The following is a 15022-nucleotide window of genomic DNA, read 5'->3' as shown; positions in this document are numbered from 1 at the left end:
ATGTTTGATATCCATACAAACTTTCAACCCCTTTTTCACCACCTTAGGGGATGAATTTTCAAAAACGCTGAAATTAGTTTTCTTATATTTTAATACTTAATCTTTTTATGAAGTTTAAAATTCATAGCTTAAAAGTAAAGTTCAACCCCATACAAACTTTCATCCCCTTTTTAAACCTGTTAGGGGATGAATTTTACAAAACGCTGAAATTACTTTTATTGTCTTCTAATAATATCCCCAAATACAAAGATTCAAGTCCCGCGTTCGAAAAAATATTTGATATCCATACAAACTTTCAACTCCTTTTCACCACCTTAGGGGATGAAATTTTAAAAACCCTGAAATGAGTTTTCTTGTATTTGAATAATATATCTTTTTACGAAGTTTCAAATTCCTAGCTTAAAATAAAACTTGAACCCCATACAAACATTCATCCCCTTTTTATCCCTGTTAGGGGATGAATTTTTCAAAACGCTGAAATTACTTTTATTGTTTTCTACTAATATCCCCAAATACAAAGATTCAAGTCCAAATAAAATTTTCAACCCCTTTTTCACCACCTTAGGGGATAAATTTTCTAAAACGCTGAAATTAGTTTTTTTGTATTTAAATTTAATACCTTTTGACAAAGTTTCAAGTTCCTAGCTTAAAATAAAATTTGCACCCGAAGACGAACTTTCATCCCCTTTTTAACCCCCTTAGGGGTTAAATTTACAAAAAATGTTGCAATTACTTTTTTTTTGTAATCGGCTATTATGCCTTTCTAAGAAGTTTCAAAACATTTGTAATGGATTCAAACTTTCAACCCCTTTTCAACCCTGTTAGGGGATAAATTTTAAAAAACGCTGAAAATACTTTTCCTGTCTTCTAATAATATCCCCAAATACAAAGATTCAAGTCCGGCATTCGAAAAAATATTTGATATCCATACAAACTTTCAACCCCCTTTTCACCACCTTAGGGGATGAAATTTTAAGAACGCTGAAATAATTTTCTTATATTTTAATAATATATCTTTTTACGAAGTTTCAAATTTCTAGCTTAAAATAAAACTTGAACCCCATACAAACTTTCATCCCCTTTTTAACCCCCTCAGGGGTTGAATTTCTCAAAATCGCTTCTTATCTTTTGTACACTTTATAAATGTAATCTGGTGTAATAATTGTAAACTTCAAAGTGAAACAACTAAGTATATATTTGCTTTTTGGTGATTCGAATGCCCCCTAGAATAAATTATTATAAAAGAATAATAAGTTAATGACATTATTGCATTAGCGCATGTAAGCATAATATGACATATTTAATTGGTACCTATAATTACGTACGTAATGTGAGGCTAAATGTCATACCATTTAACCTTGGATAGGTACTCGATAGATCTGATTCATACTAGGTATGTTCAGAGAAATATAATTAGGAAAGAGCGGTAACTCCATATATATTAGTTTTCTTACCAAAACGCAAGTTATTTCGACATCTAGCCTAGCGTCAAGTAGCGGATTTATCAATGCGGAAACTAAAGCAATTACACCAATTTTCACTGCCCTTTTCACCTCGGGGTCTACAATATATACCTACTACACTACAATGTATTCAGAATCATGGCGAGGTACACACGATAGATGCCATCTCAGGGTGCGTAGCCAACATGCCAATCGTTTACGCTCCGCTCCGTAGTATCGTATATCGTAGTATCCGTAGTGAGAGCGATTGTCACCAGCCTGTGAATTGTTTTCTGTTTTTTAGCTGCCATACGCACATAATTACCTAAAGGCGGGATTTGCGGGCGCAATTTTTTTTTAAATTCATTTAGAAAACTAACAGCGTTTTACAAATAAGTCTTACAAAAATAACTATTAATAACGACTTTTAAAAATTACTTTTTGTATTGAATATATTACAACGCTGGCGGTACGTGTTAGTCCAATTCAAATACCTATACATGGAACTTTTTCCTTATCACAAACGCACACGAAGTCAATGGATGGTTGTCTATATTATATTATGACAAGTTTACCAACTATGTCACCCGCGATGTCAGAGGTCACACGCACAGCGCCTGTGCGCCAGATCTAGGATCTAGACCTCTTGTTGTCATCGTCGTTGGACAAGCGATCGCGGATGCGAGTACGAGAGGACCTAACGCGGACATCGAAATTTCGCTAACTATCGCTGTAAAGGGGCAGATGTTCAATCTGGATATCGAGTACAGCCGCCATCAGATATATTGGAGCGGCCAAGATGCTCAAAAATATCTGAACACTCCACTATTTCAATTAATTGTCAAGGCGTGCGTATTCAGATATTTACAAGCTTGTATTTACTTTCACCTGACCGTTGTCTGTCTGTCTGTCTGTACTAATCAAATCTTTTAAGTTAAATTTGATCCACTTCCTTGGTTTCCGATTGAGCTGAAATTTTGCATATACATATGCGTAAGTCGGGTGACAATGCAATATTATGGTGTCATCGAGCTGATCTGATGGTGAAGACCGGAGGTGACCGTAGGAACTCTGTGATAAAACAACGAAACGTTTTTAGAATTGTCTCGATGAGTATATTAGTTGCATGTGGAAAGAAAAGTACAGTCAGCGATAAAAGCTTGTGCCAAAAATGAAATGTTTGCCAAAAACTTATTTTAGAGCACTTTTTAACGGTTATTACCGCTCCGATATATCTGATGGCGACTGTACCTACACCCTAAAAAATAATTACTACCTATCTAATTCTCTGCTCGGCAAGCGATTATAATAACACTCATAATAGTCATAATAAATAATATCACATGTCAAGCACGCGCCGTGATTTGAAGATAACCGGCTTACGCTGGTTAAGATGACGATCTCGGAGTTGGTGGACGCGCGTGTTGCAGTAGATTATTTTAATGTAGGTTATGTTCCTTATTGCTGCTCTGAGTATAGACGGAAAGCTGCCAGACACGCCTGGATCCAACAATTATTATTGTACAATACTGGTATTGCACTGGTCTCGAAGGGGTAGCATTAAAAGCACAGGGTTTCATTATAGAGTATTCTGAGATTCTCACGTATGTTTATTATTCACCTAACTAATTGAACCGTGTCCGTCGAAATGGTCACCAATCTACAAAAACAACAATGATATTATGCTAAAAACTAAAAATACTGAAATTAAGTACTGAAAAATTAAGCATGAAAAAAACTGTTACAATACAGGTCAAAATCATAACCCTCCTTTGGCTTCGTCGTAAACTCCGCTGACTCCGTCGTAGTCATAGATTAGTATAATATATGTTATGTCGTAGTAAAGTTTTGGAAATCGCTCTATCAAAGATGCTTTATAATCAAAAGTTGCGAGTGCCGAATGCGAGCTAAAATTCAAAAAAGCCCGCGAAGAACAGTTTAACATCAGTACTGTTTGAGACTATGGTAAAATTGCTTCAATCATCGACATTCACACACGTCAATAAAGTCTTTGGATAATGTTGCCATTCGAAATATGACTTTCTATGAATAATGCCAGCATAGGCTATATCGATAAGTCTGATTATATTCTTTAACGCAACGACAGAAAGTCTAATTTTGATTACCATTGTTTAACTTTTTGGCAAAAAATGTTGTTCTTGCCCTGCTTTTATTTTTTTATTACTTGAATGGCGGAGACTATCAAAAATTGATTTATTGCTCGTCGTATAGCTCTTGTTTTGCTAATAATAATTTGTAATTTGATCTTAATAAGATTAGCACAGATCAGTATTTACTTTATTACATAAAATGTGTCGTAATCGTGTTGTAAACTTCTATAAAAAATCTAATTAAAACTACTTGTCAGACAATCATATGTTAGTAATTAGTGATGTCAGTGTTTGTTTACTAATGACAGTTTCTGTGAAAATCTTGTTATTTTTCAAGATTTCGTTATGAATATTCCGGAATCGACTGGAGAGTCATCGTGTAAACGACAAGAAAATGGCGACGCATCAGCAGGTTCTGATCGCCCACTTAAAAAGGCTCGTTTCGCGTGGCAAGTTAAGGGGAAATATCACTTGAAAAATGGTACTTCCGACCCTGGAAAACCCTCAAGTGCTACTTCGAACGAGTTAGACAGGGCTAGCTCGTCTTCGGATAACGAAAACGAATGTATTGACGCCGTGGGTAACACGGAACAAAATTTAGAAAGATTAGGCGACTACTTATTGAAACAGGATTTCAATACGCTTGACTCGGTTATCACTGATTCCGAGAGCTCGCTGTTGAAGCCAAGCACAAGTTTATCATCCGAGAAACTGCCTTATCCTAGATATGTGAGCTCATTTGACAATGGTAGCTCTAACAATAGCATGTCCTCCAGTGCAAACAGTCAGGAGAACAGATCTATCCCCATGTCTATGGTCGTGTCGGCGTCCTACAGTGAGGACCAGTGTATAGCGCGGTGGCAGGCCAGACAGGTATATTATTGGATGATTTCATATTTTGCTTATTAGAATTATTCATTACAACAAGAAACAAGACAAGACATACAGATAAGAAATCTCAGATTATTGGCAGCAAATAGAAGTTATACTTTATGATTAACTAGTTGGTACCTATGTGTTATAATATTGTTAGAAAGGTGGATGGTGGACATTTTGTAATCACAAAGGTACTAGAAATGTGGCCAAAGACCTGAAAAGTCTTAGATTGCTCTAGTAACTAGAATCTAGTTGTACTGCTACTCAATATTTTTATTGTGTTTTGAAAATATGTATGTTATACATGGCAACATTTTGTTAGACAGAGGACTCAATAAATTGAAAATGAATTAAAGTCCCTTTAAGCTATGTCAAAGGATATTTTCATGTTTTCAAGGCTGTACAAGCTCTTAATATGACCGTTACTTTTATAAAGCTCTCAATCTCTCATAATACCCTTAAAACATACTAAACGTTTCCAGATGGCCAAAGGATTCGTGGACAATACAATAAACCGTGTATTGGATTCATGGATGGTCGCCCCCCTGCCCACCGACATGGACAACAACCGGTTCCTGGCCCTGGACGTTGCCGAGTTCATCAACAACCTGCCCGGTGACAACAGCATTGAAAACGAAGGCATCCTCATGGCCATATCTGCACACGGCTTACAAAACACTTCAAGCTCAAGTAGCAACGAGGACAGTCAGAACGAAGAGCAAGCCTGCAGTTACATGAGCGTCAAAGATGACGCCTTTCCTTCACCTCCAAGTAGCCCCATACGATCAGATGATGGAATAAGAACTGAACCTGTAAAACTAAAGCAGAGTGATGATGGTGCCTCAAATGAACTAGACCTGTCTTGGTACAGTGATGACAAAAGAAATATAAATAGTGAAACACAATTTTCTTTCTTCCCTGAGTCTTCCACTTCGTCATATCAATACTTTACTGAGTCGGAGCCGCTTCAGCCGTCCAGTATCGACTATGATGCAAGTGAGAACATGAACTCTAGTGGTGCTGATATCATGACAAGTCACTATGACTTCCTTGATGCTGCTGTTTCTTTTGCAATACAAAACAAAGGACTGACTTCTTTTGGATCTGATTATGGTTAAATTACACTAAAAACCCCATTATTTCAAAATGTCACATACCGTGGTAATTGAAGAAAAAAAATGTAAATACTGGAAAGATTTAAAATTGAAGAATAGTTCCAAACGACTTTAGACTTGTCTTCAGAATTAGAAGTGTAAACTGACAAATGCAGCCATTTACGTTGTGAGATTACCACATTACCATATTAATGCCATTTATTTCTTGTAATTTTTATGATTTCAATTTACTTTTACATATTTACAATGCCTCCTCAACGATATTTTTACATAAATATGCCAGAATTACAATTACTCTGCTTGTCAACTTACTCTTCTTAATTCTAAAATATTCTAAATAGCAGTATTAGACAACTGGGACTCCATATTTTTCTTTATTATTAAGGATCACTTGTAAGTTTAATCCAAACCAAGAATTATTAAAGTCTTGAAGGTATTTTTCGGAGGTACAGTATCATATGGGCCTTTAATATGACAGACTCTATCATACAATACCTTGGAATAGTAGGCTCCTAAGGCCTGGTCCTACCTATAGTACCTCTTCAGTTCGATGAAATTTAAGTCCTATTCAATTGGAAAAGAGAATCGCTTTTGCTTTGTTTCGTTCTATTTTCCAACAACGCAAAATTAACTCTATTTCTTTCACAATAGGTTCAAATTTCAGTGGCAATTTTTGGATTTTCATTTGTATGACTGGGCCTTTGGAGAATGTTGCCTTTTGCAAACTGATGATAATGACAGCAAACTCACCAAGTCATCCCATGTAATTAACCTTTTCGACGCCGTGTCAAACAAAAGCTGTTACTCGGACGCCACGTCACCGAAGTGTCAAAACTGAAATTGAACTTTATGCATATGCACGTAGGTCTATGTTGCTCTGTGGTTTGTGACCGATTAATCCGTCTTTGGCGTTGGACCTGCGGTGCGGATATATCGGTTATTGGTGTCCAAAAGGTTAATGTATAAGAAATGAACTTTTATTTGAGGGGGGATGGATACTTAATACCTACCCATTACAATTTTATGCCACGCTTTCGTGGGAGAGTAAAGACGTTACTTTCTATTTCCGTAAATGTTATAAATAATTTTATGTTAACGCAGTTGTATGTTGTAATAAGTGTTAATGGTAGAACTAAAAATAAGTTTCTCAGTAAGTTCAAGTACATGTTCAAAAGACTACTGTTGCATTTTTCAATTGTGAATAGTTATTACTGACTTAATATCAAAGTACAAAGGTTATAAATATATTAAATCATATCAATTAATTTGACTGGTAGTGTATCTGGTTACTGGATAAACTTCAAAATAAATGCAGATGTTTTCGTTTTATTTTTACTTTGTACTGGGATAAGGTTCTATCGGAACTTACAGCTACAGAATTTGTGCTTTTTATGCAAGTTATGTTACATAGTATTTTAATTGATATATTTTGTCTAGTTAGTACCTATGCCTACAACCATTTATGAAAGAAGTTCATGTATAAACACTTCTGTAATATAGTTTTAGTAAAAATGTATGCCATACTGACAGTGAAGTCAATAAATGATACTCAAGAATTTTTATGTGACTTTTACTTTTGTAAATTACTGTGGTCAACAACCAAGTTTTCCTTTCACAAAGTAAGATTTCAAGATAAGTTAGGGTAGCCAATCAATAGTTATTATGTTATTAAACTTTACACCCTATCGAAAGATAAACAAGAACGAGAGTCAGACCAAGAAAAGTCTTCAGCGGATTTGATAGCCCACGCAGTGCACGTGTTGTTTTAAACGTCAAATTTCTATGAAATTATGACGTATAAATAACACTTACACTGCGTGGGCTATCAAATCCGCTGCAAACTTTCTGATTTTTATTGAAGGTTTGGACACTAGGTGAACATGTCATGGCTCCTCTACACGATGGGCCAACGCCGGCCACTCCAAGGGACGCAGCCATGCAGTAGAATGAGATAGCAATATCACTTGCTCCCTCTAACGCATAAATGCGTCCCTTGGAGTGGCCTGCGTTGGCACATCGTGTATAGGAGCCATCAGCCTCATGGGTGCTTTCACAGTTCCCTATCTACCAAATATGTAGGTATTCAGCTATCTCCCACGCACTGAATCAGATTCGCACGTCACTCCGACGTGTGAGCGGGATATCGCTATAATTCGCGCATAGCGTTGTCGCACTTAAACTTCGGAGCGACGTGCGTGCGAATCGGACTCAGTGTGCCATCCCCCTATTTCAGGCTAGGTTCACACGGCGTGAATTTTCCCCATATACGGGATTTTATCGAATAGGTACCGTAATGACAGTAAAATGTGTATGGCAACTTACAAAATCGTTCACACGGAAACTATGCGGGAAAGCAGTCTACCCGCAAATTTAGTATAATTTATGATATGACTCAGTCAGTCATATCATAAATTATACTAAATTTGCATTATGAGGCAGTCAACTTTTAATTTAGGTAATAATTAAATTAAGGAGATGTTCACATTAAAAATCCATTTTCTCAATAACAATTTTATTATTGCTTGTTATTATTATTCACATAATACAAAATAAACTATGCACAAGTTGACCATTGATGTCGTTCTATTAGACTTTTCAAAATATTATTTTAACAGCTTTTGCAAGTAATGTAACACGTATTTTACATGAAAATAATAATATACAAAAGTGGTGGCAGTCTCCGCGAGTCTGTTATGATCAAAACAATTAAATAGTAAAGACAAGTAATATATTTCTCGACTCACTGTAATCTCTCAAGATGGCGTTATAATATAAACGGAGTCCCAAATCATGGCGTGTGCGTGCGCTAAAATGTTGAAGCCGCACACATACACGTCACGCAAGCGATGTGCCGTCTCTCATAAAGATGTGTATACTACAACGCCGTACGCGCACGTCACGCACACGCAGCCGGTGTGCACAGGCCTCAAGTGTGCTGTGGCGCCTCTCACAACGGCAAATAAACTTTATGTGCAGATTACTGTCTTTATTATTCACTTGCATATGTTTGTGATGTTCACGGCGATAAATAATTAGCACAATAATTATTTAATCATGGCCGAAACCTTATGCTACCGCTAGTTATAAGTAACTGTACATTTCTTATTCAGAAAAAATATTATTGAAACGCAATATATATACAGATCATTTCATAATATTTCTAATTGTTTTCAGATTAACTAACTATGCTGTTTCGATATTATCAATTAATTCTATCGTTAATACATAAATACAGATTGAATCTCCTTTGTGAACAGAACATCGGCAGGACATTGTGTTACTAAAATAAAATTAGGTAAAAGAAATTAAGAGCCCATCAACGTGCACACTAGCGCCACAGCTAAATAATCGTGATTATTTAAATTTAACGAAAGATATTGAAAAAAGGGGGCTGCGACGTACTGTATTGTGTATTTAAGTACCTTTTGAATACATCAGACTATAGTATAGTATAGTAGACGCAAACCAAACTGACGACCGGGGTCGTAAAACTTCTCATTCACGCTCGCGTGGTCCAAGGTAGGGTGAGAGAGATAGAGATAGGACCCCGGTCGTCCGTTTGGTTTGTGTCTACTATAGTTTTTATGTTGCTGGATTCGTCAATCTATGCGTTAAAACGGCTGTTTTTGTTTTGAGTTCCTAGATCGAAGAAACTAAGCAACATCAAAACTAGTTAGCCCCCTTTTTCAATATCTTTCGTTAAATTTAAATAATCACGATTATTTAGCTGTGGCGCTAGTGTGCACGTTGATGGGCTCTTAATATAATTGCTTGGAAATGGACTTTAAACTTCCAATAAAGTAGGTACCTCAGTCGCGTCGCTTCACAACCATTCACATTTTTAAATATCTGAGGTTGTCATGAATAGTACCTACGCCATTTTTAACAGTATTGATTTGTCTTGCATTATCGGAAAAACTACGTAAGCTAAACGGCCATGTGTTGATGCGTTATGATTACATTCCCGTAAAACATAGTGTATAAAAAAACAATTGAATATAATAGATATTATTTACATGGAAATCTTGACACGTATATGTAAAATGTTTTATAAAGTATAAGTACATGAATACACGATGTAAACAAAAAGTACCTGTGTTTCGGTAGCTTTATTATCATTGATTTCCCAATGATTATAGTCAGTCCACGAAAAGTCTGCAGCGGATTTGATAGCCCACGCAGTGCACGTGTTATTTAAAACGTCAAACTTCTATGAAATTATGACGTATAAATGACACTTGACTGCATGGGCTATCAAATCCGCTGCAGAGTTTTCTTGGTCCGACTCTACACAAAATTATGGTTTGACTTTAAACCTCATATATATCATCTGTATTCTGTAAACTCGAAAGTTGATTGCCCACATTTAAAAATAAACAATTTTTTTCTTAATACAGGCGACGTTTCTTGACAGTAGAATTTATTAAAATTATATAATAAGTGTATGATTATACAGGCCGCGTAGCCAAGATGTCGATCGCTTACGCTCCGTAGCGATCGAAACGCAACTGTCACTGTCGCACTAATATGGAAGAGTGATAGAGAGACATAATGCTTGTCGTTGTCGAAGCGATAGCGATTGTAACCTTGGCTAGGCCGGCAGGCTGTTTGGTACATCGTTTGCCAAATTAAAACGGCAGATAGGTTGAGTCATTTGCTATCTTCTCAGTGTAAAATAAAATTTGGCGGTTTGATAGGTTCATAAAAACATGTAAATACATATCAAATACATTTGTAAAAAGATTCCAATTAATATATCCCGGAATAATTGTACGTAGTAGTAGTAGTAATTATAGATATTTTAGATCTTCGACAGTTTAAGAAACCCGAATGTTCCGTGTAGACATGCAATGCACACAGCTTTAATATGCAATTAGATATCGTCCTTATAAACACCGACAAAATCGACTAAGTGCTTTCTTTCGGGAACGTCACAAGTAGATACATTTGCTCTGAATTTACCTACGACCTTACGGCTATCAGGCACTAAACAAGACGGCCGAATCCCGTCCAGGCAAGATTTACACTCGACATTGGGTAATCTACTAGATCTAGAAGACAAAACTACTTACACATATCGAGTTTTAATTTATAATAAATTGTGTTCTCAGTCTAAAGGTACCATCATTAATTGTTAATAAAACCATTTCTAATTCCATATTTATACTACTAGCATCTTATTATCAACCAACAAGTTACCTTGTGCTGGGAACAACACAAAAATATATTGTGTTTGGATTGTGTAATAAATAAAGTGTATGTGCGCGGAGTCGGCGCTCCGGCGGTCACAACCGGGGGCCGAAATATTTCTTAATCTCAGTCCATTACAACCTATACAGTATATATACAATCGATAAAAAACACAATAATGCTAATAATAATGCTATGATTAAAAAAATCTCCAAAAAGTTAAAAATTGACAAACACATTTTAAGACCCTTATCCTTATCAAAGCGTAAGTATGGATTCGTCGTATGTCGTATTTACACGTACGTAATGCGCTTAAGTTACATGCAAATCATAGGCTCGACATAGTAGTAAGTACAACGGCTTTAGTAATTCATTATTACTTATTGACTATAACAGCGAAATGTACAATGGGCGCTTGCGACAATCGCGACTGTCGCCGGCAGTCGTGCGACTATTTAATCGCAAGTGGAGGCCAACTCGCGCCGCCGTGACTATAGTTATTGTGTACCATATTCAACATACGATTGTACACCTATAGCTCACAAAATCTTGAAGGCGGAAATGTAATTACATTAATTCATTATTAATTAAAGATATTTACAATATACACATAGACTCAAGCAACACAAACACGGCATAGAAAACAAATTAAAAATTCCTCTACCTAAATTGTGCTGCCAAAACTGCGATTCCGAAAAACATTCAATTGCTTTATTGGATATGCCTAATGCGATCACTCCAGAGGCCTCCCATTCGTCTTCAAATCTTAGCATTAGATTAAAATTAGTCTTAATGACATTAAACAGACTAGACATAGTAGGATCGTCTGCATGTTCGTCATTCACACTCTATTACTATAGCACGAGAAGTAAACTTCCATCCCTATAAAATGCACGCATCTTCCATTCAATTAAGGTAAATCACCTATCGTTTGACACCAGTAGCACCATTTTCAGAATTGTAAATAACGCGTGCCAATAATGGGTGTCTACAATGGGTAGATTTACTACTTACAATACTCGAGATCGATCTTAAACAGACTATAGTCAACACATAGGCAGACATTTACTTGTGCGATATGAAAGTGACTCCTAGAAACAATAATCCACCAATCAGATTGATAATCGCTCCATCAGGTTCTATGAGAATTAGCCTGGTTTTTTAGTGCCAATCAACGTTATTGAGTTGTTACATTTAGATGATTCGGGCAAATCTCAACATAGGCTCAGAAAACTTTATTAGGGCAGCATTTTTTGCAGGTCTATCACAACCAAGGCTCCAACATAAGTGCCAAATGGAACGCAAATAGGTTTGGTGAATCTTAAGTATCGCTTTCATGTCACCATAACTTCCATGCGTGAATAAATTAAGAGAGTGAATCACAGAGTCCATTTAGTGGAATAAATACTTGTGATGCGGCGCGCGCCTCGCGCTAGGGCTTAAACTTGACCAGCGGGATGTTCTTGGAGTGTAGGCACTTGTCACACACCCACTCGGCATACACTTCCGCTGTGAGCAGCTGGAAAGCTGGCTCCGTTAGGCCTGTGCAGCCCCTGGAATGTGAAAGGTTAAATAGATGATTAATTGTGGTCTTATGCTCTTTTGGCCAAATTGATGGAAATTCTACTGGCTGTATTCAAATTGACTTGGTCCGCATTTATATTCTTAACCCGTGGAGCGCCCCAGAATTACCGTAGTATGGAACTCCTATACTAGTTACTAGCACATGTGTGACAGTAGGGCACTCCACGGGTTAATATCTTCATTCATTATCAGACTGATATGTGTCCAATAGTGGGTTTTTTTTTGTCCTGCTAACAAAAGACGTTTACATCACTTTGATGCTATTTTTTAAATCCAAAACTATGATAATAGTATAATTTAATGAACTTTCATCTGGTATTGTCTCAGATTTATGAAAATTGGTACTACATATGCAAATGTGGGGTGACAAAAGAAAATGAGATGATTAATTTCGGGGCTTGGTACATGAAAGATTCTCTGAATTGAGGCCAACGGAACACAAGTTTACAAAACGTTTGAGGAAAATAGTTGAGAATTACAAAAAACATGTGTTTGGATAAACAAACATTTTGAATAGTGGTTTAAGTTACTCAATATTTTAAATCATTTTTAAAGAAATAGCATTTCTGTAATAGAAATGTTTTGAATAGATGTTGTTGACAGTTACAAACAGCATTGTTATTTCAGGGTCCATCAATAAGTAGTAATTAGAAAAGCATGTCTCACCTGTGGAACCAGAAGTTGCATCCAGATTCACAGAGAATTGCTTGGTCATTATCATGTACTTCTTTGTGACATACTCCACAAGGGTATATGGGAGGAGCATTTGGGTTCTGTGGATTAAACACCATTGGTTGATCCGGGGGATAAACTTTCCCAGCACTAACAGGCATTGGCTTTGGCCCAAACATCCCCATTCCTTGTCCCATCGGGCCCACTCCTTGCCCTCCGGGCCCGCCCATTGCCATGCCACTCATGCCTGCCAGAGGTCCACAATTCCCCATGTTACCAGGGCCCGGACCCATTCCCATATTACCACTGCCTCCCATTCCCATGGGGCCTCCATGTCCCATGTGGCTGCTTGCGTATGGTGGACCCGGGCCCATTGATGACATTGGACCATTTCCTCCCATAGGTCCTCCTCCCATGCCAGAGCCCATTGGACTTCCATGTCTTATCGGACCACAGTGACCTGGTCCCATTCCACCGCTTTGCATTGGGTTTGAAGACATTATAGAACTGCTTGGGCCCATAGAACCATTAGAACAACTGGGACCCATAGGGCCATTCATTCGAGGCACATTCATACCTGGGCCTCCTCCCCCCATAGGGCCATTCATTGGCCCGTTCATGGAACCAGCTCCTAGAGGACTATGCATGGGTGGCCCCATTGGACTGTTGCTCATATGGCTGCCTGCCATTGACCCCATATTCATAGGGCTTCCCATCGGCCCGGAAGACATTGGTGATCCCATTGGCATAGAATTCATAGGGCTCATGGGACTGCCCATTGACCTTGACGCTGGTCCCATGCCTGGGCCCATATTGTGATTGCTCATTCCCATATTTGGGCCTCCCATTGGTGACATTCCACCCATATGGCCCATCGGACTCATGTTACCCATAGGACTGATACCCCGAGGTGGCATTTGCTGATTCATTGGGCTCATACTGTGGGGTAAAGGGCTCATGTGCCTCATTGGGGGTCCACCCATGCTGTGCATTGGTCCCATCATTCCCATAGGGCCGTTTTGACTCATCATCGGGCCATTCTGGCTCATCATAGGGCCATTGTGTGAAATTGTAGATGGTGAGTCATCAAAAGGATTGGATGCCACTATGGTGTCTCCATATCCTGTTAATGGAGGAGGCAGCAGGTCCTGAGCGGTGGGTGGGGGTTGCGGTGCATGGGCATTGTTAGCATTTGATGTTTTTCTCCTCTTCTTTGGATTGCTTGGTGCTGGCGCAGAAGGCGTTGGTGTTTCCATGGGCGGCTTGAAGTCCGGCGGGCCTAGGCCCGGCCCGGGCAGCCTGTAGGCGCCAGGCATCCCAGCCAAGTTGTGACTCATCCTGACTCTTATTCAGTGTCCACTCTAATAACCATCATGAATGTAGCTCACGCGAAATACACATTCACACATAAAGACTTCGCATGGTCGCTAATAAGCGCTGTAACGTGCCAGGAGACTGATTGTGTCTATTTCTGTAATCAAAAAGACCATTGGTCAATAACCATAAGAATGGTAAATGGGAGCGATTTTTGAATGAAAACACCTGAAACAGACGTTAAAAACGTTTGTCATTAGCTGAAATACCTCAGATGGGCAAGAATTGAAGCATGAGCTGCATCTATTAGTAACCTACGTAATTACACATGCAAAATGCACATTAAAGTAAGAATGACAACCTTACGGTCATCACAGGTCATGATGAATTAAAAATAGAACAAATAACTTACGGCATTATCAATTTAGCATCGGAATTACTGATTATTTTTTTTGTCCTCTTCAAAGACCCCAAGGCAGGCGTGCAACATATGACAAAATACCAAATTTAGACCACGTCTCCCATGAAGTTATTGGTTTTCACTGATTGTCCTTCGCAAGAGTGTTGTCTAAAGACATGAGTAGTATACTTATAACCAATATTAATAAACCATTGATTGCTTTTTTATTTACGACTCTCAATAATCCAAACAACACACGCCACATTCACGAAGTATTTTTATCAGAAAATTGCCGCTAGAGGGCGTAGTTACGTAACG

General features: G+C 38.0%; 2 protein-coding genes across 2 annotated transcripts; one reads left to right on the top strand and one right to left on the bottom strand.

The window, feature by feature from the left end:
* Window positions 1-3609: 3609 nt before the first annotated feature.
* Window positions 3610-7104, top strand: LOC134669621 (uncharacterized). Its single transcript, XM_063527277.1, has 2 exons — window positions 3610-4426; window positions 4912-7104. The coding sequence occupies exons 1-2, from the start codon at window positions 3899-3901 to the stop codon at window positions 5545-5547; spliced, it is 1164 nt and encodes a 387-aa protein (XP_063383347.1). The 5' UTR covers window positions 3610-3898; the 3' UTR covers window positions 5548-7104.
* A 2675-nt stretch (window positions 7105-9779) lies between these two features.
* LOC134669620 (protein pygopus) lies at window positions 9780-14997 on the bottom strand. The gene is made up of 3 exons (XM_063527276.1): window positions 14717-14997; window positions 12985-14461; window positions 9780-12287 (listed from the first exon to the last, which is right to left on the bottom strand). The coding sequence occupies exons 2-3, from the start codon at window positions 14325-14327 to the stop codon at window positions 12167-12169; spliced, it is 1464 nt and encodes a 487-aa protein (XP_063383346.1). The 5' UTR covers window positions 14328-14461; window positions 14717-14997; the 3' UTR covers window positions 9780-12166.
* Between the last annotated feature and the right edge of the window lie 25 nt (window positions 14998-15022).

The sequence above is a fragment of the Cydia fagiglandana genome, chromosome 12, assembly GCF_963556715.1.
Source record: "Cydia fagiglandana chromosome 12, ilCydFagi1.1, whole genome shotgun sequence".
Taxonomy (NCBI): Eukaryota; Metazoa; Arthropoda; class Insecta; order Lepidoptera; family Tortricidae; genus Cydia; species Cydia fagiglandana.
This window is presented reverse-complemented; position numbering and strand designations above follow the sequence as displayed.